Below are 26,451 nucleotides of genomic sequence, written 5' to 3'. Positions count from 1 at the left end.
CGTAACTTTGTGGAATTTGCATAACATATTGAAATGTAATGAAATAATTGACTTTGTAATTCCACACACTTGTGGAAGTGTGTGGAATTACAAAGTCAATTATTTCATTACATTTCAATAGATTTTTTGGCAAAATATTTCAAATCTGTTAATAATTGATGAATGTAAGGTTTTATGAGCTATCGAAGCCTAATGTGGAGACGTATGAATTTGTGGAATAGTTTAATGGTGTCGTCGGAGTTTCGTAACGATTGAGGAGGAGTGACGGGGTGGAGGACGGAAGGGCCTCGGTGCGGGGAGAAGGAGAGAGAGAGACGGAGAGGTTGTTTTTAGTGGGGGGCGTCGTTGCTCGGGGGGAATGTCGAGGTGAGCCTTTGACGCAGATGAGGCGGCGAGGGATTGATAATTGGATTCTACCGACGGTCGACTTTTTAAGACCCCCTCCCTTCTCGGCCCCTGGGCGGGCGAAGGGAGACGGACAACTCGTGGGCTCCAAATTGAGAGCAAAGTGGTCTTAGGATCGATTGAGGGCAAATCTCGGAGCAATGGAGTTCAGTGTGTAAGGTTGATAGTCTTGCTTTCTTTCCCGGTCCTCACAGGAGTTCCTCTCGTGGGGACCTTTGCCATTGGAGCATTTGACGGGGTTGTTTGGGCAGTATTTTCCTTCGTAGTCCATCGCGCGGCGATAGCAGCTCAGCCTGACAGAATCTTGACCCGTGGCCGTACCTATTGCAAAGATGGCATCTCTCCGGGTTTTTGTAAATGAGCGGTGATATGGTGATCGGGTGACTACGTATACTATATTTAATCATTTCGAATGTCCTAGAATTGAGGTATTTCTTTCCCTCTCTTAATGGTGGCAATATACACATATTTGCGCACGACAGCCTGCGCCACAATTTCAATGCCACAATCTGCGTGAGATACTCATCGGAATGATGTATGAAATGGAGGCTTTTTTGGTGAGATATTATTTCTTTTATTTCATTTTATTAAAAAAAATGTCGTTTCTCCGAAAGAAACCAACTAGGAAAAATTTTTCCTTCCTTCGCGATGGATGTTTCTTTGAAAGTCTAGGGAACGTTTAGTTTCGAAGACGCTGGCTTCGTTCCAGGATTTGAGCCCCGACCATTTGCTGCCGAGTGGATTTTATGAACGATCATAAGTTGAATGAAATCGCGAGTCCAGGATGTTACAAGATATGTTGCTCTAATTTGACGATTCCGTATTGGTCTAACGGGCAGTGTTATTGCGGGATTTTTTGGGATTTTCCTTAGAATTTATGTGGACATAAAAACGGCGAAGCAGAAACCAAACCTTAACCTGTTTCTCTGCTGCAGTGAAAGCAGCCATGCGTTAGAGTTTCATGTCTGCAAAGAAATAAATACTCCCGCGGTGCTATCCAGCAGAGTGAAATATGATTAAAGCGTGACACTGGGGGCCAAGAGCACCTTGTAAATATATACGAGCCGCCCCTGGTGCACTTGGGTGCGAGGAGGAACCTCGTTGGGAGCCTTGGAACACGTTGGGCAGCGGAAGTGGCTCGTGCCCGCATAGCATAGGCCGCGCCCGAAATAATTATGCGGAAATTGGCGCGATTGCATTTCTTTCAACTGTACATATATTTCAGTTTGGCGGAAGAATTACATTTGCAAGACTTCGCTTTATCTAATTAACGATTAGAGATAAAACGTTCGATTCGACTACATGTTGTAAATTTCGCGATGGAAGGGAACGTTTGCAGTTGTAACAATATCACGATGGCTAAATCTTGGCAACAGCTCCACGCAAGATCTTTTCAAAGAAAGAACAAGAATGGCCAGATGATAAATCAGTTGAATAAGCCAGGTGCTAATAGCATTGAGTATGGAAATAACATTTGGGTGGGAAATGAAGAATTAGTGTGTATCGTCTGGTATCAAGGATGCCAGCAAATGCCATGGTTCATTTATTAGACTGAGAGTAGCAATTCAATTGGTTTTGGGTTGTTGACTTTACAATTACAATAAGATAGAAGGCTGAAAGATACTTAAATATCAATAATGAAAGTAATGCGCATGATTTTATTGGAGCTATCCATGGCAGCATGGTAAAACGGCCCGGAAAATGTGGTGGGGCGTCTGTCCTTCCAACGCAGCTTGTCGTCAGTTTGCTCCGAGTAGTCTGAGCGGGAAGACGTACCTCCACGTGAAGTGTTTTTCGACTTTGTAACCCTGATGAGATGCTCCATCTTGGCGTACCCCTGTTCGCCGTCAGATTTTGCGTGCAGCTTGGAAATAATGCAACCGAAACATTCCAGATGCTTCAGGAAGCCGTCAAGGACGACTGCATTTCAAGGTCACAGTCCGGGAGGTGGCACACGGTGTTCAAGAAGAGCCGCCGACGAACCCCGTTCTGGACGACAAGCAACGGCCATGAACCGATGAAAACGTTAATCTTGTGCGGGTAGCTTTCCGTCGATTAAGCATCCAGCAATTGCTGAAACCCTACAGGGGATCGAGATGGTGCGGGGGATAACGTACTGGCTTCCCACCCAGAGGGCCCGGGTTCAAATCCCGGCGGTGTTGAATATTTTCAGAGGTATCTCGATCTCTACTTGACGTGCTTTGTGGCGGGCACTTTGAGTGAGTACGCCGTCCGTCGGATGGGACGTTAAGCTGCGGACCCCTTTGCGCCTTTCGTAAAGAGTAGGCTAATGCCGACGCCGGGTTTCTCTCCACCCTTCATCCTTTCCTGTCCATCCCCTATGGCGCAAATGACCTCAGCAGTCGGTCGCCTCCCCTCAAAACTACTACTACTGAAACCCTACAGTGGTCAACAATCGCGGCATATGGGAGAGTGACCGAGGATCCGGAAGTACTCAAGGTCTGCGCGAAGCTTGAGCCGAAAATGTTGCCGCTCGTTCATTATCGTTACTAATAACCTGGTCCGGCGATCCCCAAGCACCCGTTACAATCCCGGCTTGGCTCCGTCCGACTTTTTTTCGTTTCGCCAACTGAAGAGACAGCTGAATGGAAAGCATTGGGAGGCCGTAGAAAACATCCAAAAGCATGTTTGCATCGTTCCTGAGAGATATTCCCGTATAAGGAGTTTCAGGGTGCCTTCCAGGCGTGGCATACACGTCTCCGCAAGTGCATCCATGCATGGGGAAAGTATTATGAAGAATTGTAAGCTTGTGTGCAAGTACGATCAATAAATCTATTTCCCAGAGAAATAAATAAAATCGTGCGCATTACTTTCATAATGGTCCATATATCAAACCTTGTTTGAGTATATTTACTCTGAATGTATTTTGATGAGAAGGTAAGTCCTGTTCTAAATCATCCAGGCATGCCTTTTTGGTTACGAATACTTTTAAATGATACCGTAAAATATCGGTGCCGCTGAAAAGTTCAAGTACATTTAAATGAACAAAGCAATAAATACTCTGCCAGTAATTTCTTAAAAATAAATGCCAAACGGTCCTCTATTAACATGGTGATGTAATGTATCTCCAACTCGGGTCCCTTCTGCGTGGGCAGATACCATGTCCTTTGTTCCCTCCGGCCCTTCCCTCCTCCCCCATAGCCCCACACACCCTCCCCCCTGCCCCCACGCCCTCCCCTAAGGGAGGCCCGTCTTCCGGGATTGTCATGCTGATTGGAGGGAAGGGGTGGGTGGTCTCGCTGGAATGAGTGCGTTCCCCCCCCCCCCGCCGCACCCGGAGATCGCATTGTTCTGCCCGAGGTAGGGTGGAATCCCGCTCCCGACGCGGGGGCGGCGACCCCCGCGTTCCACGGCCGCCGCCCCCCTTCCTTCGCCGCGGTCGTCACCTCCGCTTGAGGCGGCATACTGAGTGGCGGTGTCGTGTTTGCACTCGTATGATTGGCGATTCAAGTCTGGGATGAGTCGCATCCACGCGCCGGGCGTCGGACGAGGGGCGGCGCCCCCCCCTCCCCGGAGGGGGAAGGGGAGCGTCCGCCCAATCCCTAGCCAATCCTCTCTCGTGGAAGTCGCGTTCTCGCCCCGATGCGGCAGCGGTGCTCCCCCCCCAGTCTCTCTCCCCCACAAGCGATCCTCCGAAAGATTTAAAAGATTTTGTAATTTCATATGATAATTACGTATTGATGGAACATTTACTGCATTGGAACAACCTGTAATATTCCAAAGAAACTGCGGGAGATATCCCGCAGTTTCTTTGGAATGTGTCAAGGTATAAACATCCTAAGTGTTTAATAGTTGGCTTTAACCTCATGGACTGTGACGCGTCTTACGCGTGTTACGAATGCCTGTGACATTCTATGTACGGTATTTCGTCACAACATATTGTTCCTTTAAAAGCTCCCGAAATTTCGGAATGTAGGAGGAGGCCTCGCTAGCTTAATCGGTTAAAGCACTCGACCGGACATTGAGGGATACGGGTTCGAATCCTGGTCAAGGCGAATGTTTTTTACACTCTGAAATTGTTGCATTGAACCTTTAATATGTTTGTCATTTTTGGTTTCTCCTCCTGGTTAGTTATACAGGCATCCCCACATCCTACTCTGCACCAAATCCCTCTTCATCTCTACATGTATGCCTCCTTTCTCCCGTCCTACATCCCTGTCCCCGCCTCTACTTCCTCGTTTGCCCAACTTGCTCCCCTCTATCACACTCTTCTGCATCCCACCGACGATCAACCTGCTCTGCTTACATCTTTTCTGCCTTCTTTGCATCCTTCTCCCGGCATTCTCAAGCAAATCCTCTTGTGTGTAGCCGTAGTCTTTTAATTTTTCATAATCTCCAGAGAAATGCATTTGTTCTCGACACCCAGATTCATCTCTCGAAGGAGGCCGTCGCGTGGGGAAGTCCCCTGCGGGGGGTCGGGAGGGGGGGGATTGGGTTGCGGTGGCAACGCGCTCTCCTGCTCAGCCTCGCCCTCTTCCACAGTAGTGAAGGGTCGTGTGTCTCGCGCGCGTAACTGCGCCTGCGTGCCGTCTCTGCCGTTAATTACGCGAGGGTTTGCGAAGACGCTGTTTTTATTGTTCAAATCCCTCAGTTAAGCATGGCGCGAATTGAGGCTCAATCGTTGTTATCGGACGTGTATCGCCGGATCAGTTTTTGCAAATTGACAAAATGGTGAAAGTTCGCGGTGGTCGTTCATGATCAATTTGATTGGTGTCCTTTGAATCAATGAAATGGACCCTCTTCGATTGTGAGACGGCGCTGTTTGAGAGACGTCGCGAGGGATTCGAACCCTTGACCCTCTGGTTCTCATCTCTGCTCAGTGGGCCGCCATCCTGCCGTCCTCCGGCGACGTTCAGATGATGAGAATAAAATGGGCCTCTTCGTTTGATTTCTCGAAGAGAGAGAGTTACGTTTGAAGCGGTCCCGAATCCCCCGCCGCTGTCGCAGTGAGGATATAGGAGAGTTGGTTTGATTTTCCCATGCATGATAGATAAATATTTTAAAATCCCCCTCTCTTTCCTCTTGAATGGTCTCCCGAGGGGGCGGCGACACTTTGACGGTGGGAGGCTCGCGTCTGTAAAATCCTGGTAATCATTTTCCGGGCAGATAGACGACCCCTTGCCAGACTCCCACGTTCCACGTAACGTCTTGTAGAAGGGCGGCATCGTGATCTCCCGAGGCAGCGTTCCCTGCTCACCCTGGCCGTGTTATTCGCATGACCAAAAGAGCGTTTCGTGTGCTATTTCTTTTGCTGACGTCGATGTGAATGCAAATATCGAAAGAGATAAAAGTACGCCCGCTCTCGATGACGTGTTGTGTGCTCGTCGTGTGTCAGCAACGGTCGGAGAACGTCGAACCTCTCCGTTGAAAGTGTAAAAGGGCTCTGCGACTCGGAAACCCGGGCTAATAATCACTCACTGATGTGGTAGTGTTAATACAGTTTCATAATATTATATTATTAAATGATTGTATTTAATATAAATTATTCTGGTGCACGATCAGCCCCTGCCACACGCCCTATCGGTGGCTTCCAGGATACTATCTAAATAAATAAGGTACCATAATTTATTCTATAATAATGGAAATGGAAGCGTGCCAGGGTGCGGTGGGCGTAGAAATGAGTGTCCGAAAAATCCCCAATCAAAAGCGTTTGGAGAATATGAAGAAGAAAAGAAGAGTTACAGTTTTGATAACAGCTATTGCAATCCGGTAATTTGGCACGACTGGTACAATCCTAGGACTCTGGGATGTTTGCAACAGCATAGCATCCCCGATTTTGAAATTGAATCCAAGCAGTTCGGTAAATCTGCCGTAGGATAGAAATGGATGTGAGGGAGGGGGGGGGATGTCTTGAGCGAGGGATGGCGACTCAAAGCGCTCGAAACCTTCTCACTCATAGATGGCTTCTGGTGGAAATAAAATTTTGTTGTTTTTAAAAACATTTTAAACGAGGGAAGAAAATTCTTTCTCAGCAGGAATGGGCGATCCTGAAAAGTATTTATATTTAATACGCACTTAAAATAGCATCACACTGCGCATTAGAAATCACATTGAAGATAGTAGCGTATCAAAATTATTATAGGAGCTAGGCTGTGAATCTTTCACGAAGCGAAGGTTAAATTACAGATTGAATCTCTTTTCGTATCAATTGGAGGGTAGACCGTATGTTGAAAAAGTATTAATTCCCCCATTATACTACGGCAGGAGAGATTATGTACTTAAATTCAGATAGATTAGGAGTAGAACGGATAGATTTAAGGAGTAACTTTTCTCACGGACTACATAGGATCAGATGATAGCATTGTCCGACCGCGCTAGGGGCATATCATATTCGGCTCAAAATTAGTCTGGTGTGCATTCACCCCCTGCCAACCACCAAGGAGGTGACTGGCAGGGTGCCATGTATGAATGCAAATTGTGAGTACAGGCGTGGATCAAGCGGTCTCCCCGCGAGTGATTCTGGCGGCCTGAGTGCCCTCGGCCTCCCTGTCCGCCCTCGGGGACACCACCGCCTTACTCTACTTACTTGCTTCGGGTGCACTCGCTGGGTGTAACACGTGTGCAATGGGCCGGGGAATGGGCTCACTCCTCGGAAATTGAAGAGGAAATGAAACGAGTACACAAACACGCGGCCTAGTCGACGCGCTCGTCGGACCTGGGAAATTTGTCCTAGGAAAGCAAATAGAATGCCATTGAAATGCGGCAGTGAAGCAGTCAGATGACGCCACCTGGGGTAATATTTTTAAGTATTATTACGCGAGGAAAACGATACTTGAGTAAATACAGCAAGGAATACCCTACATGCGCATCAAAGTCAGAGGGTTCGAGGAAAACTGATAAAAAACTAATATTTTTATCCATTTTCATTTTAAGATTCACTCCTACGCTTTTGCGTTTGTTTTACGGTGTCAGAATTTTCTAAAAGTGTTTTGGAAAACTATCGTGACTTAATTAAATATTTTCAAATTAAAAAAACGGATGTATTTACTTGCTTAAGTACTGCAGCTTCCACGAATGCATTTGTACCTAGAGCAGGGAGAAAATAAGTTTGTGGCAACTTTTTTCTTGCGCCTCGATTTAAATTTATCTTTAAACCTCATTAGAATTTCTTCTCGGGATTTACTTTGGTCAGTTTGTTCTAATACAAGGCAAAAGAACCTGGGCAGTTTCACAATATGTTATGAAGAAAACGCGACCTTGGTTGAAATATCTTGAATCATTAACTGTTTCCCTGCCTACTTGGTTTGCATGTACTTAAGGTTTGGAATATTGTGCCATTGCATAAAGGAAAGAGAAGCGAGACGGCAAATAATAATAATAATACCAATTGCGGAGTAATCGGAATATGAGTGGGTTTATCGAGGGGAAGGGGTAGGTGAAGTATTTCTTGAGAGGGTGCAGAATGTGAACTAAATGATTGGGAAAGCATTGCGATGGGTGTCTGTGAATGCCCGGATCGCCAGCGCACTCCTCGTGAAGTGTCTGAAGAACGAATGGATGCACAAAAGGAAGTTGATCATCCATTTGGGGAGGATGCTTACTGGACGTAATTCACCTATTCCTTAAGATACCTGTACTTCATATTATTTGAAGATTTTAAGACAGGTAGAATCGAAGATAATTTTGAAAGCCTCCGAGCAAACACAGTGCGAATTTTCAGTTGCTCTGGCCGTGAGAGTGTTTTTCCGGCCGTGTTTTTGGATGCATTTGCGAGAGCGCGGCGCATGGGGGGCGCTAAATCGAGTGGGTTGACCGACCGACTTGTTCGGAATGTGCGTCGCTCGGCGAGGAGCGATGGCGCTCTTTTCCGTTTTCGCTCGACTCTGCTTGTCTATGGCGCCATCTGCCGGCGCCTCATTCGCTGCGAATGGGAAGTCCGCGGCACCGCTCGGTCATCTCGTACGCACTTTCCCCCCCTCCCCTGCCCCGCCACACCCCCTCCCTCCCCCCCTTCCCGCGGCCGAATACGCCGGCGGCCTAAATATAACTTCCCTTGAACGGGTCAAGTTGAACATTGAGGGGGTGTGGTTTCCGATTGGGGGGGGGGCGGATTAGGTCGAGTCGGGGGCTGAAGTATACAATTAGAGGAGTCCCTGAATTACGAGGGCCCTTCATGGGAAGCAACGAGCATGAGAAAGATTTCCATTCGCATGTGGTGTGAGGCAACAGTTACGGCGACCATGGCCCGCGGAGTGTTGTCCATGGGACTAATGCGCGGGGCGAGGTGGGAGGGAGACTCGGCGCATGGGACACGAGGCGTTGAGACGCAGCGTGCTTGAGGCGTTACGGAGTTGGCAGCCTGCGTGGTGTCTCTCGAGGGCAGAAGGGGCGCTTCCTGTGGGCCCCACACCCCTTCCGCGCCCCTCTTGCGGGGACCGCCGCCCCATTGACCCGTGGAGGCATGCGGAGTGACCCTTTGGTGCGATGTTCCTGCGACCTCCGCGGCCCTCCCTTCGCCTGGATGCGCCGAACACTCGTTGTCGACGATAAAAATAAACGCCCCCCCCCCTGCCATCTCCCCCCGTCGCCCGCCATGCCGCCCCTTCCGTATCCGACGACGGGTGCATACCCTCGGGGGGGGGGATGTTTGCGCCCCCTGTCGACACCAGGCGTCGCACCAACCCGCGGTTCGAATCGCAAATGTTTATTCTTCGAATTGAGCCGCGGCGTGCGCACGCGCCGGGTGGGCGGAGGGCGAAATTGGGAACGCCGATGCTTCCGTCCCCATTTAGGCGACGGCGCAATGTCATCGAGACAGCGAAGGAGGATTTGTTTATTTTCCCCCTCGGCCCTCCCCACCCCCTCTTTCAAATCCTTCGGCGCACCTCTCTGCGCCGAGTGTCCTTTCGGGACGGAGCAGCCTCGTTCCTTTCTCTTTCTGTTTCCGAGCGACAGGTCCATGTTTTGTTTTTTTTTAGCTTCGCGCACTGCTACCACGTTCGCAATCTGAATATGCGAATGCGTCGCTGTCGCCGCGCCGAGAATTAGTCCGCCCGTAATTCCGCGACTGACGCGCGTTTTCGGAGTTTTGGTCGCAAGTGGGTGGAATGAAAAGCATGCCGGGAAGTTCAGGGAGGTGTGAATATGTTGGATTGCATGTATCAAAGAAAAAGACAAGAAGTCATGAGAAAATACTCTTTTGATTTCGTACGCGGAGAAATATATAGGTGAAATTGATGGCCTGCATTAAGCGGATTGGGAGTGGGGAAGGGGTGAAGATCGGTTTGGGCTTAGGAGGGACACTGCCGAGGAGAATGGCAGAGGAGCATCGGGGTCATTTATGAAAAAAGGGTAAAATGCGCAGCAAAGGCGTTAATTATGTGTTTGTGGATTTTGAAAAGGCGTTTTCAGAGAAATTAGTTTTGAATAAACGTATTTCTGAAGATATAATTTAAATCAAGGAATGGACACCTTTTGCGATATCTGTCGAAGACTGCCCACGTATATTTCAATAATGAATTATCGAAGAATGTAGCGCGTGAGAAACATGGCCACACGCGGCGAGTGACCAGCGAAGTTGGTGGGTCAGAGCGAATGCACTCTTCTGGGGAAATAAATAGGAAGATTTCTTTAAATGTTGAAGTGAAGAAGGTAATGTGAGCGGAAATCTTATCAATGAGCGTGGCGAGCAAGTTAAAATTCAAACCAAGAAATAGCAGGTCGAGGGGATCAACATGGCAATACGGAAGGGTCGTAGTGGTATTGAAAACAAAAGAGGTAAATTCGAATGTATAGATTTCATGAGTTCTAAATGCCGTGGGTAGTTGGCTGACCGGGGAAGTTGAGGAGGGCGAGGGCTTCATCCCCTTTGATCGTTGATGACAGCATTGACGGGCGAGGCACATCAGGAACGGAGGAGGTATTAGTGCATCGATTGCCCCCAAACACACACTTAAGGAGCTAAATTCGAACGACCGGATAGAGATCGTTAGGAGCAATAGAGAAAAGAATAGCCAGAGAAAAGAATGCTCGTTCAAAAAGCCACCCTGTTCCAGTTCGCACCGCAGATGACAGGAGTATGGCATTCCAACCGTAAGCGCCATTGAAGCCGGATCCTCCTTCAATAGACCGGGAGAACCGCTGAAGCAAATGAAGAAACTGCGATTCATGCGAGGCGACAACACTTGACGTGTTGTCGCATCGCATGAATCGTAGTTTCCCATATCTAAGGGTTCCTGATTACAGATGTGATAAGGAACCCTTATATATGAGAAGAATCAAACCAAGTTAAAAATCCATTTCAAAGATACCAAACGTCAGGTTTTGCATCCAGCATAGTAGATAAAATTCAGCCCGTCAATTACATCGTCAGGACGAACAGTGGTCATAAGATGAGAAAGATAGACCTGCGAATGGATAGATTCGAGCCTTCGTTTTCCCCGCGCCCCAGTCTCGACAGCAAATTGAAGGGGCAAAGGGTAGTGGGCATTGACGGAATTAGCGTGGCACATGGAAGTTTCATTCCCCCCCTTAGCTCACTTCATTGCTGGTCCCCATCACGCGCACTGTCACGCGGAAGTGTGTTGAAAATAAATCTGTAGAGCTAATTCACTGAGGCAGTTCGATGGTCTGAGGCAGTTCGCGAAATACTAAAAATATATCTTGAACAACACTAAAAAATTACGACCGGAATTGGGTCCGGCATCTCCGTCAAATGTTAAATTAATAATGAACGGTAATGCCCTCCTTAAAAAATGTGGAACAGGAGCTCACTTCGCGGTGTCCTTATTTGTGTTCTTCGTGTAGTCAGTGGAGTAGTCACTAACAGTATAATACGTAATAGTAATGTTTTTGAATGCTATTGTACGAATGGTGTGTTTCTTCGCCGCCCTTCCACGCGTCCTTCGCGGGGTTCCATGTGTCTGCGGAAGTAGTTGAGTAGAAGCAGAATGAGTGGTGACCCAACACCCGCTGCCACACGTCTTTGCGACGGCTTATGGAGTAATACATAGAGGTGCATTGGTACTTGGATTGAGGGTGCCGGTTAAATAGCCGGCCTGCATTTTAGCAGCCAAGCTTTAGAGTATGTTGTCCATTATATTGATATATTTCACTTAAATGCGTAATAATAGGTAATAGAGACGTGTTAAGGACCGTGGAACGAATGGCCGTCGGTGTTGCACTCATCAAATCGTTGGATTTGCAGATGATCAAACAAGTTGTCCTCGGGAATTTGCAGTCGTCAGTGCCGAGGACAGACTGGACACCACTGTGGGATGGCAGACATGAATTGAGAGCGAATGGTATGGAAAGAATGATGTGGCGTTCTATGCGAATAGGAAGGCTGAGTTAAAAATTGAAGTTGTGTGGGAGGAACTATAATTAGTGCAGATTTTCATTTATTTAAGAAGCCTTTTTGATAGGATGGGTAAATTGGCAAGGGCAGGAAAATAAGTAATGTCCTCAGGTGAAAACAGTTACAAAATTTTAATGGGAAATAATGGAAAATTTCACTCGTAGAAAAGATTCGTGAAAGCATTGAGATGTAGCGTAAGTAGTTGTAATTGCAACTTTTGGCCGACGGATGATACAATGGTGGGCGTAGAAGTCATCTCAGTTAAGGCAAGCGAAAATCGCCTTCGCATCGACAGGATTGCTTTATCAGTCGTGGGACATCGGGGTGGTCTGGAGCAGCCACCCTCGTCCTTCTGAAGCAAGCCTCTCTCCCCCGCGAAGGCGTGTCCCTGCAAAACCAAACCTCTCCTCTGGGATGGTCGCTTTGACGATATCTCCCTTCCTCGACCCCGATGATGGGCGAGCCTACCCTCTATAAATCTCAAATATTCTTCGTCGACATCTTTCACATCTTCGACTCCTCTGCGACGTTCCTATTAATAGACTGCCGTATCAAAAATTAAACTTTTACCACAAAAGTGGAAGAACCAAGGGCAATTCCTCCTCCATTTCCGCTCTCGTCACCCAGCACACGCCATACGCTCCGTGCCTCACGCGTAAATACGCCTCCTCCCCGCTGCAATATGCAGAATTCCTCCACCACTCCCTTGGGAAACGCCCTGGGCGACTCGACAAATTACTTCTCAGCAAAATCATACCTCGAATTGTCGGATACATTCAGCGGACCAAAACACACCTCTGTGATAGTCCCAAACTCATCACAACCTGCTTCCCCGACACTCATTCGGCAGAAGAAGTTACTCTCCATGGAGATGAATCCTCATTCCTCCTCCTTCCGTGTTGCCCCTCCCTCTCTTTCATGCGCCCCGCAGAGCGGCACGCCCCGTATCCCCCCTCCGCATTTATCTCCCGGCACGCGCCTCCTCCCTCTGTTCCACACTTTCTTCTTCCATTCATATTCTACGGTCTTTTGATCTTCCTCATAGTGGCGGAATTTGTTGCCTCACTCGTCACTTCTCCCAGTCTTTTCACCCACGCGAATGCAACGCCACGCTCGTCAGGAATATCCATTTTTTTTCCCCAAATATTCCACGATGTCCTCTGCTATCAAATCGAGAAGCATTTCGGGACATCGAGACATCCGTGGCCCTTGCTTGCTTCTTTGTTCGACCTTGAGGCCATTATGGGCGGCCGCCTCCCACTTTCACTGAAGGGAGGGCGGGGAGAGCCCCCCGCGGTCCCATAGACACGCGGGCGCTTGCGTCCTCTTTCGCGGCCACCCCTCCTGGTGGTCGCGGCCCCGGCCGGCCATTGTCCACGCTCGACTCTAAATCCTCGAAGCCGACGAGGAGTCTTCTGAGGGACTATTGAAAAATTAGTTAATTAAATTTACAACATTTATATTAATTAATAAAATTATATTTTTTGCTATTCCATGGCACAGAGTATTCTAGTGAAGAGATTCAATAATATTGGTAAAAAATAGGTTTTCCCAAGGTAACGTAGATTTGGCGAATGTTTTTCAGTGGCAGGCTGGAATTGGAATTTAGCGCCAGACCCTCAAAAAACCTCTCCTCTTAAAATCCTCCGTATTCCTGGAAAAATGCGAAATTATTAAGCTGCTTCTGAATGATCAAGTTTCTCGATTCAATTTTTATTATACTAGTAGTATTCTATCCGTTTGTTGCCCTATTTTGACTAAGCTTCTCTCTGTATTTTTGTTCGATTTTGGAGCAACCACTCCGCTGTATATTATTCTATAATTATCACTCCAGTAATCCCCGTTATCCTTCCATCTTACCTCGCTCAGCCCAAAAGCATCTTTGTTTTCTCTCTTCATCTCTCGCTTTCTTCATCTCTTATTTCCCAGCCCTCAACATCACCCTATCGCCCCAATTCCTTAGCACAACTGGGCCGAGTCCCATAGTTTGTCAGGACTCTATACTACCAATCATAAAAGTGTTGGGGATGTTAATTGAGGTGGTTTCCCGCTGCCTTCCTCAATAGTGATCTTCACGTGACACCATCACTCAACGGCCGCCCCACTGGGGTCAGACGCCTTTGCAGCCGCCTCACTGAGGAACAGACGCTGCGTGGACTACCTTTCCTTCTCGCTCCTAGTGCTTGATGAAACATACAGTGTTCTAAGAAATTTTATCCGTTCTTATTTCAATAAATATATCATAGAAGTCCAGAGTTACGGAAAATAATTCCATCGGCAATTCCTACTCCTCCACCAATCACTACTATTGCTAACCATGGACGCGTTTAATTCTAATTGCCAAGATATGCATAATACAGGTATAATATAAACGTATATATTTACATACTTATATATACACACACATACACATATGCATACATACGCCCTTGGGCAATAACGATAGCGAAATCATAGATACACAGGCTTTAGATTTGATTGATGAAGTTCTCTCGGGTCTTCCACCGGGTCAGGGGTTCCATGTTGGCCAACATGGAACCCCTGACCCGGGGGAAGACCCGAGAGAACTTCATCAAGCAGATACGCCGGGAAAGCACCAATCTTACTTTAGATTTGATGTTTCCCACGAACGATAAGGGGTCAGAATAACGCTGTTCGACCACGGTAGGGGTTAAAATTTTAGGGTCAAGATTAGTCTGGTGAGTATTCACCCCCTACCGTACACACCAGCGTTGGATTGTAGGTTACCAAAACAACTAAAAAAATACCTTAATTATACTAAAAAACCTTTGATGCCTGACATCGGAAAGGACATTGACATTAATTTATTTAGCAATCCATTTGATATCTCGAATATGAGTTTTCCCAAGTTTTAGATGAATCGCCTGATGCCTCCAGAAAGTGGTACATTCAATCGATTTTTAATTTACAATGATCAATATGGTAGTAAAACCATTAGAATCGCTCTCAGGATAAGTATGTAGGAATTGCTCGCCTCATAGCATAGGGTTTGTCTAGAAATGCAATTGAATGATAGGATAAGATTAGTTCTATTCAAAACTTTCGCCAAAGCCCCTCCGTGTTCGAGGTGTGGGTGAAGTGACGGAGGGAGGCGGTGGTTAACTTAGCTGAATTGTTCGGCGGTGATTGAATTCTAGAAAGTAGCGCGCATGCCGTCAATTCGACGAGCGCCCGGTCGTCGTCCACCCTCGAATGTGGTTCCCAGGGGCCCGTGCCCCCTTCTTCCGACAACCCTTCCCCCCCCTCTCTCCATGCCGGGTCATATTTTCCAGCTGTCTGGACGACTTCACTGCCGGTGCGGGCAATTTGAGTCGCCCGTTCGTTCTTCAAGGCAGAATTATGCGCTCGAAGCAATGAAACTGTGAATGCGTTCAATTTTTCCTTCAATTCCACCTTCTTTTCCATTCGACACCCATTTGAACGGACGGGAAACGTTTCCCTTCTCCTCCTGGAAGCTGCCACGATAAGAAGGAACATGTCGACAGGAATACGAGGGGTATTAGTCGACGCGGGTGGTTGCTACTTCGAATGGCATATCTTACCTCCTCCTCTCTCCTCGACAGCGGCCCGCCCCCCGTGCTGTTGGCGCTAGAGTCGAAAGTGGCGCCGGCGCCCACTCCTCCATGGAGTTCCGCCCTCGGCCGCGGTAGCGCCTCGGCCTGATGAGGGCTCTCTTCGCGGCGGTGGCGCCGGTCAACACACGCCTCGGGGCGGGGGAGCGCCCAGAGGGGTGGTTGGGGGCCCGGGGGGGGGCAGGGGGGCGGGAGGGGGTCCCAAGTGTCCATCTCCGATGCCACTCTTATTCGCCACGCGAAGTCATCATCGATATCTCCGCGCATCGATAATGGGGAGGGTGAATTCGCGGGGTCTTTTCTTCGGAAATACATCCATTTCAAGTTGAGCCTTGTTTGCTTAAGTTTAATGAGATTATTTGCAAGCGATGGATTGGGCGACATTTTTTTTTTAGAGTTTTAACATGAATTACCTAACTTTGAGGCGTGAAAGATGGACTGGAAAAAATGGCAATCTTTGTGAAACAATCAGGATAATGTAGAATTTCTAATAAGGGCAAAAACAACGTGGTGGTTAAACGGCTAAAGCTGTCATGAGATGTGGTAAAGATACGCTAGGGCCATTCAAACGTCGCCTGCTCAGCTTTTAGGCCAAGTGTCTATGCACAGCAAATTAGAAACTGGTCTCGTGGTCCGGCCAGGTGCTAGAAACAATCGTTGCCATCCAATGTAGTGCCGCATCATAATGAAATGGAATTTGGCTCTTGCGCCGTTGAGCGAAGGCTCACCGATCACTTTTCTTACGCACTCTCTACGACGCGAGACTGGAGTTGTAATGCCTGCTGAGTTCGTCAGTTTTGATTGGTCATTATATTTACGTGTTAGGTGGTGAAGATGGGCTTCGGAGATACTCAGTAATTTCGTTGGCTGCGGTGGCTGTGGTTCTGAAAGACTGGATTCAATTGTTTCTAGTGACTCCTCATCAATTTGAACGAAGCTTAAGACTCTTCTTATGAAAACCTGTTTCATTGTCATAAGTTTGCGGACGAGCCAACCCCAACAAGGGCAATGCAATACAGAAGACTTTGTAGATGCAATTCATTTGTCGGATTGGATGATTATTATTGATTTGGGAATTATTCATTCCTACAAGTGCACAGTAATATATGTGGAAAATGGTGATGAACAATCTTTTGAGTACTTAAAATTTAATAGCTATTAAGGCAGTTCCGTTTAATACCAATTCATATTTTTCGTGGTCGTTTTGTTTTACGAATCAACGTGAAATACGATGTTTTCCAATGCATGGACACGCACGCACATAAGAGGTCATGAAGCGGACTTTTTTTTACCATTGATGCATTGCTGTTTACTGCTAGAATTAAACGTGGCGAATTGATCCAAATTTCCCTCATTTATTAGTCTTCAAAACAGTTTTCATGAAGTAAGTGTCTTTGTGTTCTCATTTCATCACTAGAAGTAGCCTTGCGAAAATTGGAGCGGTCCCACTGTCACCCAGACAATTCATTGCCATTCAACTTTGACAGCGACAGAATATTCCAAGGACGATCGGGAGTTATAAATATTAGCTTCGTATCATCTTGGACGCCGGGTTTCTCACCTCCCTTCCTCCATTCCCGTCCAACCTTAATGGCACAAATTACCTCACCTGTCAGTTGCCTCCCCTGAAAACAACTAGTCCCCACGAGAGGTCGTGAGTGAGGGTAACGCCATCGAGTCTACACTTTCCATTTCGGTATCCCCGGTGCATTAGGCGTTCAGGAGGGAATTGCTCCTATTCTAATACGTCGTCACTCGGGCACTTTTCTAAGTTTAATTCTAATTGCCACGTGTCTCACCAATGTTGTACAGCAGTAAGGTCATCTGCTAAAGGTACTCTATCCTAAATCCTATACATTTCTTATTACTATATTTTATCGATTAATCTCACCGATTTGCAGTAAATTATCGCAAATTGCGTTTTGCACGCATTTAACCAACGTTTCGGACCATCAGAATTAGGCTTCCAAAAATAGGCCCAGTCCAGTCAATTTCTCATACCCGATTATACAAATACGAGAACTTGTGCGAAAATAATTATGGCCATAAGAAGTTGACCAAATAATTGTAGAAATATCAAGAATTTTGCTAATTTACGTTGACGACATTGACTCAGTCACTATAAACATACGTTTATTTGCCGACGATACAGTGGTTTACCGTGAAATCCGTGATGCTGAGGACCCGGCGGCTTTATCAGGTGACTTTCATGCTATACAACGCGGGTGCGAAACTTGGCAATTGGAATGAAACCTTAACGAGCGCGCATTGATAAATGTTTGGAAAAAGAGCAATTACCTCCCGAACGCCTACTGCAACGGGAATACTGAAGTACTAGAATGTGTAGACTCAATTAAATACCTCACTCACGGTCTCTAGCTAATGCACTTTCAGTCGATTGCACTGCACGATCATCCAGTGTCACTTTGTGGATTCTCTTCACCATTTTTGGAGTCGTCACCTCATTTGGTCGACCAATGCGATGCTCGTCTTGACAGCTCGCCCGGCCTCGTTTAAAACTCTGCTGCCCAATATTTTACTGTTGTAAACGAAGGAGCAGACTCACCCAGAGTAGAATCCAGTTCAGTTTTCATATAGGTTGTGCTGAGGCCTTTCAAATAAAAGTATTGTATCACATTACGATGACTAATTTTCTCCATTTTCACAAATTCACTGAAAACGTTCACTGTTGATGGCTGCCAAAGAAATACTAAGCAATGCAACATCTTCAGACTCGCAACAAATGCTTTGTAGATTGCATACTTTCTAATACAGTGATATTTTTCAAACAACTTCCACCATCTCTTGGTCAGGCCGGGTATTTCTTGGACCACCCTCGTATATGGAATCCTCACGAAGTTGGAATAGTAATTACAGACCTATTTCCCTCACGTCCATTTTGTGCAAGGTTATGGAACATAGAGTTCCTAGTTCGATCCTGAGACACCTCGAAAATAAAAAGTTATTAATGAAAAATCAGCATGCTTTCCTAATTGGTCTCCGCGAGGCACAACTTGCGCGTTTTGTTAGTGGTTTACTTTTCGGAAGAGAGCAATGCTCCAGTGGACGCGAATTTTCTCGATTTTAAGAAGGCCTTCGACAAAACACCCAGTGGTAAACTACTCGCAAAGCTAGAAGTATATGGTATAGATAAAAATATCTGAGGATTGGATTAAAGATTTTTTGAATGGTGGCGTCCAAAGAGTAGTGATAGATGGAGTTAGCTGAAATGCGGTGGAAGTTACTTCAGGTGTTCCCCAGGGAAGTGTTTTCGGACCTCTTTTGTTCCTACTTTAAGTTAACGACATTGACTCCGTAGTCACGAGTAAGATATGTTCAATCACCGACGATGCCGTGTTTTACCGTGATATCTATGATCTTGAGGATACAGCAGCTTTATCATATGACCTTACTGCTATGCAACGGTGGTGCGACACTTGGCAATTAGAATTTAACTTTAAAAAGTGCATATTCATAAATTTCTAGAAAAAGAGCAATTCCCTTCCGATACCTACTACATCGGGACCACCGGAATGGAATGTGTAGACTCGATGAAGTACTCGGGCGTTACCCTCACTCACGACCTCGCCTGGGTGAAACATGGTATACGCGGATATATTTGGGCAAGCTAACAAAAAAATAGGATTTATTAGAAGAGTAGTTGGTAAATGTGATGAAAAGGTTGAAGAGAAATGTTATGTGTCGTTGGCAAGGCTTCATTTGGAGTATGCTTCCAGTTAATGGGATCCTCACGAAGTTGGATTGACGCCGAATTGGATCGCGTGCAGCGTAGAGGAGCTAGATTAGTAAAACGTGGTTATGATAAACTTAGTAGCGTATCCAAAATAAAAGAGCAGCTAGGTTGGGAATCTCTCAATTGAGCGAAGGTTAAATTGCAGATTAAATCTCTTTTGTGCAGGATCTCTTTCGTCTCCCGTGTATCGGAAGGACGTCTCCTTAGCAATGATCTCGAATATGCATTTATTACCCGCATCGCACTACGGTAGGAAAGATCATGCTGATAAAATTAGAGAGATCAAGGGTAGAACGGATAGATTTAAGATGCCATTTTTCCCACGCACGATATTTAAGATATCAACTTTATTACTATAATTCTACGTAATCTTTTGTCCTGCTCTCTATCCTTTTGTTAATTATCCTGAGAACAACTTAAGCCGCGTGGGAAATCAAACTTAATGTTCCATAGTCCTCCCATGATATAGCCTTTACCTTTTTCGGAATAGCAACTAACACTGATCTCACAAAGTCTTCCGGCCAGATTACTCCCTCATAGATACTACGAATCAGTCCATATAGACTCCTCCTCCCACATTTTCCTAAACCTTTTAGCATAGTTCTGAAGGAATTTTGCCTACCCACACTATGTCACTTAAAACGCCGGCATCTAGAAAGCCATCAAAATTGCTAGCATTGCTCCGCTATCCAGGTATTGAATGAGGAAATAAATGTGATTGGCTATGTTTAAGATAGTGTAATTTGGGAAATTCAGGATTCAAACATTATAATTTATCATTTTGACTGATTTTTGACCTTTCCATAATTAACTGGAAATGCGTTTCGGCGGATAAATATTTGATGAATGGTGAATGTCTAATTTCGGCTTTTCATTCTCTCTATATCCAAATAAAAGGTAACACATTTTCTTTGTTAACCAGGACATCGTTTTTAACTTATCCAAACCTGGTGCTCGTATTTACTGCTTAATAAATTTCGCTCTCCACCCGGATTATGCCAATTCCCTACGGAAGTTAGCTCATGGCACAATCGTATATCGATAAGACTTAATCCTGTCGACGCACAGATGGTGGAATGAAGGAGGCCAATTGTGGGCGGGGAAATATTTAATGCGAGATCATTTCTACTTCCGAAACACTTCCGAGTCGATCGCACTTCGCCATCGCCGCGTGGCAGGGTGGCGAAGTAGTCCGCCCTTGGACTACCTCCAAGTGGCGGGCTCGGGAGGGGTTCCCACGTCGAGGTTTACCCCGGAGAGGGGAGCGAGGAGAAGGGGGCGGCGGAGTGCTCCGTTGCGGGGGCAGGCGTAGCCGCCGGTCCGGGTGCCGAGGGTTCGAAGGGAGGGAGGGTGATCGCCCGTGTCCGGGAGCCTCGGGATTTGCCGCCGCTACTCGAATCCTCCAGGTTCACTTTTGAAAATAGAAAACAGCCTTCTAGTGCCAAGTCGGGACTGTATGGGGGTTGGGGAATCGTTGCGATGGCGTTTTACTTCAGTTAGTCGGTTACCTTAGAGCAGGTGTGGCTGGATGTCTTCGGGATGCGTTTAACGCTGATCTTTCGCATCGAAAAATTTTCAGTGATAATGGTGTGCACTGTCGTCCTATCATTGCCAATGCGATAGCTGTGATCACGACCGTAAGTATACTTAACCGACGGTCTGTATTCAGCACTTCACGCACACGTTGCACGTTTTCGTCGATTCTCGAGGTCGCCGGCCGTCCAGTGTGGGTCTCGTCCTTTACCCTCTCTCGGCCATCTTTGAACAGTTTGCGCTACTTAAAAACGTCAGTTGTTGACATACAGACATCTTGAACCACATAGCGAATCATGCCCACCGTTCCGTACCCGATCGAAACACAAAATCGATGCCATTCCACACTGTTCAATCATTCGCCGCATTTTGTGCTTGCACCGAGTCACTCGACAGGGGTCCACTAAAAACACGATCTAGCCTGAACGGACGCTCGCAGGCGATTGGCGCTTGGTGCGTGTTGAGATTTAGACCCTTCACCACGAGGGAGAGTGCGCGGCGACGTACGGTCATGTCAGGAAATAATATTCCCGATACTTTTTGTGCAAAACTTGTATTTAAAATGTCGGAGACTGGAAGCAACCTGGCAATTACTGACCTATTTCCCTTTTTCCATATCATGGAAGGTCATGGGACGTACAGTTGCTAGTTCCATGTTGAGAAACCGTGATAATCGAGAGTTATTAGTGGGAATGAAAAAATTGTAACTTTCGTGTTTCGTGTCGTAATAAATTTTCTGTTTAATGACAAAGTTACAATTTTTTAATTTCCAATATGGATCAATTCCATAAAGTTATGCCGGAAACCATCAATGATAGAGTTATCAGTGTAAAATAAGCACTGTTTCCTAAAGGGTAGATCCTGCGAGGCAGAGTTTGCGCTTTCTGTTCATGCTATCTTTAGCTCAGGAGATAGTTATGCTCCAGTGATGGGTTTTTTAAAATTTCAATCATCATTCGACAAATAAACAAATACTGTTCCCTCCCGAACGCCAACTGCATTGGAAGCACGGAAATGGAATGTGTAGACTCAGTACCTCTCCTGGGTGAAACTCATACGGGGAATATGTGGGCAAGTTAACGAAAAATTATGTTTTATTAGAAGAGTACTGGGTAAATGTGATGGGAAGATCAAAGAGAAATATTATCTGTCGGTGGTTAGGCCTCGTTTAGAATATGCTGCAAGTATATGGGATCCTCACGAATTGGATCGTGTGCAGCCTAGACGAGCTAGATTTGTAAAACGTTGTAATGATAACCTTAGTAGCGTATCCAAAATATTAGAGCAGCTAGGCTGGGAATCACCCACGGGGGCGAAGGTTAAATTACAAATTGAAGCTCTTAGATGATTTGGAAGGACGTCTCTTCAGCAGTAATCTTGAAAAAGTATTATGATCCCAATGGTATTGCGTTAGGAGAGATAATGCTATTAAAAATAGAGAGATTAAGTGTAGAACAGATAGATAGATTTAGGATGTAATTTTTTCCAAAGGCGATAAGGGAACATAATAACGTTGTCCGACCGCGGTAGGGTCATATTCGGGTCAAAATTCGCCTGGTGTGTACATATTCACCCCCTGCCACACATTCTAGCGGTGGCTTTTAGGTCACCTAAATTGCTTAATCTTCATTTCCAAAAAACTTGGATTACGAAGTTTCATATCACTTAGCCTGAATTCTAAGGAAAATTCTATCGGATTATATTTTTAACAGATGATCGCTCATATTAGTATTCAAATAGGTATTCTATTTTACCGCTGTTGTTTTATTTATTTATTTATTCAGTATAAGTCCGAAAACAGCACATTTTGGCCTTTACATCGAACTATTAACAACGATAGCAATGTCACACTTACAAACACCCAAGCCCTAGATGGAGCGAAACTCACCCAGGCGGGAATCGAACCCGCGACCCTTGGAATGGCAGACGAGGACGTTTCCCCGCCGCCACAGGGGCCGGCATTTTTTAATACTATGTTGAGGGTGTGTTATCGTCCAGGGCATCACATTCAGAGGCATCGCTCATTTTTGGTTGATTATTCGAAAACACGAGACCTTGTCGGTGGTCACCTCTGGCGAGTGGTGGGAGGGTTGTGGATGGCGGAGGAAGGGAGGTGTGGAAGGGGAGGAATAAGAGGAGGGCGGTGTCTTCAGAGCGTGGGAGTGGGAGCCATCATAAGTGGGACTGTGGGATAAGGGAGGGTTTCGCAAACGTAATGATCAAAGGAGTCTAAAGGACGAACAAAGTAATGTCATTACTTGTATTGCCATTCTTAAATTGCTGGAAACATTAATAGCATAATAATAAAAAGCAATAGTGGAAAAGTACGGTATCTATTTTCATTTAAAATTGAATGCGCCATTTTCTCTACGTTTTATGGTAAGATTTTGACGTAATGGGATTAGGATTTAGCACCCTGCATGTATCAAATGCCTTCGAGCGTAGAATGACGCGATCGCAAAGAATTCTAATGCGAACTATTTACTACGATGCCAAGATCTTCCAAATGCCGCATCACCAATCTTTTCGATAGGCGAGTCTTGTAGAGCATATATGGACTTGTCCGACTGCCGTGAGGGTGTGGCGGCGGGTGTGCGGTTGAAGTCTCTCCGCTGCATGCGGTCGAGGGGCGAGAACGGTCGATCTGCGAGTATCCGGTCCCCCCCCCCTTTTCCCCCTTTGGCTGACGGCCCCTCCATTGTCGTACAGAGTGGCGCGCGCGCAAGATGGAGGACGAGCAGCTCCAGGAGACGGTGGAGTCGCTGCTGGGCAAGGGCGCCACCGTGGTGGACTGCGAGCGGAGCACCTCGGTGCGCGAAGAGGAGACGCTGCTGGTGAATGGCGTGCCAGTGTCGCTGGGCGGGGAGGACGGCGCGGCGCTGCGCCAAGCGCTCCTCGCCGGCACCCCGCCGCCCTCGGACCTGCTGGCGCGGCTCCTGAGCAAGGCCGGCCTCCTGCGCGCCCCGGTGCGCCTGCACACCTCGCTCAGCGTCGCCTCCTCCGTGGTAACCCGCGAGAGCGTAACCGTGCGCCGCGACGGACAACTCGTCGACGAGCGCAGCAAGGAGAAGCAGGAGGACAACTTCTATTCGAGCGACACGAGCGAGGTGTGGGAGCCGGTGGGGGCGGGCCGAGGGGCCCCCGGGCGGAGGGGACCCCCGCACCAGCCCGGGGCCGCCCCGCCACCCTCCCGCCCCCCAGCCAACGGGAGCGAGCTCTACAGCGTCCGCGAGGAGGACGAGGGGGCGCTGGCCCCCGCACCCCCGCTGGTGGACACGCCCTCCCAGGACGGGCTGGACGAACTCCTGCAGCTGGCGGAGCAATTGCAGCGGGTGGCCATGTCCGCGGACACCCAGGGGGGGCTGTTCGCCATGGAGACGGTGAGTGCGGGAATAGGGGCGATCTGCATCCAACCGCTACCCCGCAAGAAGTCGCATGGACGTGTGGCAGCGGGTGTTGGGTCACCACCCATTCTGCTTCTACTCAACTACTTCCGCAGACACATGGAACCCCGCGAAGGACGCGTGGAAGGGCGGCGAAGAAACACACCATTCGTACAATAGCATTCAAAAACATAACTATTACCTATTATACTGTTAGTGACTACTCCACTGACTACACGAAGAACACAAATAAGGACACCGCGAAGTGAGCTCCTGTTCCACATTTTTTAAGGAGGGCATTACCGTTCATTATTAATTTAACATTTGACGGAGATGCTGGACCCAATTCCGGTCGTAATTTTTTAGTGTTGTTCAAGATATATTTTTAGTATTTCGCGAACTGCCTCAGACCATCGAACTGCCTCAGTGAATTAGCTCTACAGATTTATTTTCAACACACTTCCGCGTGACAGTGCGCGTGATGGGGACCAGCAATGAAGTGAGCTAAGGGGGGGAATGAAACTTCCATGTGCCACGCTAATTCCGTCAATGCCCACTACCCATTGCCCCTTCAATTTGCTGTCGAGACTGGGGCGCGGGGAAAACGAAGGCTCGAATCTATCCATTCGCAGGTCTATCTTTCTCATCTTATGACCACTGTTCGTCCTGACGATGTAATTGACGGGCTGAATTTTATCTACTATGCTGGATGCAAAACCTGACGTTTGGTATCTTTGAAATGGATTTTTAACTTGGTTTGATTCTTCTCATATATAAGGGTTCCTGATCCCACATCTTGTAGTTAACGCGCTTCATGCTTTGTGTTCTTTTGTGCGAATATTTCGCCAATCAGATCTCCTTCACTTTTTCATCGCCACGTCCCAAAAACACTTTTGAGGATATCCAGCGGCTTCTTCAAGCCCCCCCCCCTTCCTCGCAAACAGTGCTCGTGTGTGCTTTCCCCCTGAGTCGCGATGGCGATCCCCAAGTATTTCACGTGGCGTTCTCCCGGACACCTCCGAGGGAATGAAGTGGGTCTGGGCTGGTCGCGATTATTATTGTTTGAGAATGTTGGGGCGTACATTTTATAATATTTAATTCTTAACCAGTCTGGAAATCATATATTATTGTTGTTCCAGTCATCGTTTTGAAATTGACTTTTGTAGCTCACTATTTCCCTGTAGATGATAGTTTCGTTGTCAAATGGTCTCTATGCTGCTTTTTAATTTCATGCTGATACCGTTGATGCGATTAATATAGAACGAATGGCCAACGACGCCACCATGAGAGATTCTGGAGATAATTAGCGTTTGAGGCCTGCATTGCTATCTTTTGTTTGCAGTTAGAAAGGGAGTCTCACAATTAAAGAGACAAAACTCTCATAGTAAACTACTCACAAAGAAAGAAGCCTATGCAGTCAATACAACCATCTGAGACCCGATTAAAGACATTTTGAATGGTCCGGTAAAAAGAGATGTAATATGCGGTGTTGGCTCTATTACAGTGGACGTCAGTTCGGGTCGTAAAATACTAGTTGAACCAGAAAGTATCCAAGGGAGGTGGAAGGAATGTATAGAGAACTGCACGGTGAAGAAATTAGTTCAGATTAGACATTGAAGGAGAATATAGCGTAGATGATGAGAGGCAAGTCCAGGAATACTCGATTCCAAGATATTAAGGACGTTAGGGGCAGATGAAATCAAATTAGGCCGTGGGGGTAGACAACATACGTGCGGAACTATAATAAAAGGTTTGGGAAAATGTTGTACAAAGAGACTATATGGACTGATTCGTAACATCTATTGGAAAGGAACAACACTGGAAGACTTTGTGAGATCAAAGGGTTGATTAAAAATGACCGGCGAATCACTCAAAAGCGTATCGCAAACCATATTGGAATATCCAAGGAACGTGTCGGCTTCATTATTGAACAATTGGAATACCGTAAAATGACAACGCTCGTCCTCACACCTCGCCTGAAACTGGAGAGACTATGCGAAACCTGAAATTTGAACCGATTCCACACCCTCCTATTTCCCCCAATCTTACGCCTTGCGATTTTTATTTTTTTCCTCAACTCAAGAGGCACCTCAAGGGTAATCATTACACCTCGGACGATGAGGTGACGGCAGCTGTTAAGTCCTGGATTCGAGAAAAGTCGCGTTGACATAGCACTAGAACACGTCTCCATACTTCCGCTTCTCAAAATACCCTGGATGAATGTAATGACCTGAAACCTGTGCATGCTTGCTGAGGGGAATGTTACTTCCACATGCCATAAGTAGTGCTTCTGAAGGCCCTTTTGTTTTTGGTCTACAAGCACGTGTGCATTAGTTTTTAGCCTACCCTCGTATATATGGAGGAATTGATTAAAGATGCATGGGAAGAACTGGAGGTGGGAATGAAAGTCGATGGGAGGATTCATAATTTCAATTAGGTTTGCTGATGATCAAGCATTGGTAAGCC

The 26,451-nt window shown here is 46.8% G+C and overlaps 1 protein-coding gene across 1 annotated transcript in view; it reads left to right on the top strand.

Annotated features, from left to right (window-relative positions):
* The window catches only part of LOC139687096 (uncharacterized), a 168,148-nt gene that overhangs the window by 119,771 nt on the left and 21,926 nt on the right, over positions 1-26,451 (top strand). The window contains exon 2 of the mRNA XM_071584202.1: positions 23,312-23,982. Within this exon, the coding sequence (XP_071440303.1) occupies positions 23,329-23,982 (654 nt within the window). The 5' untranslated portion in view covers positions 23,312-23,328. The remainder of the gene's footprint in view (positions 1-23,311; positions 23,983-26,451) is intronic.

This window comes from Hetaerina americana, unplaced genomic scaffold (assembly GCF_022747635.1).
Source record: "Hetaerina americana unplaced genomic scaffold, ioHetAmer1.1.p SCAF_166, whole genome shotgun sequence".
NCBI lineage: Eukaryota > Metazoa > Arthropoda > Insecta > Odonata > Calopterygidae > Hetaerina > Hetaerina americana.
Note: the sequence above shows the minus strand (reverse complement) of the source record. Positions and strands in the feature narration are given on the sequence as shown.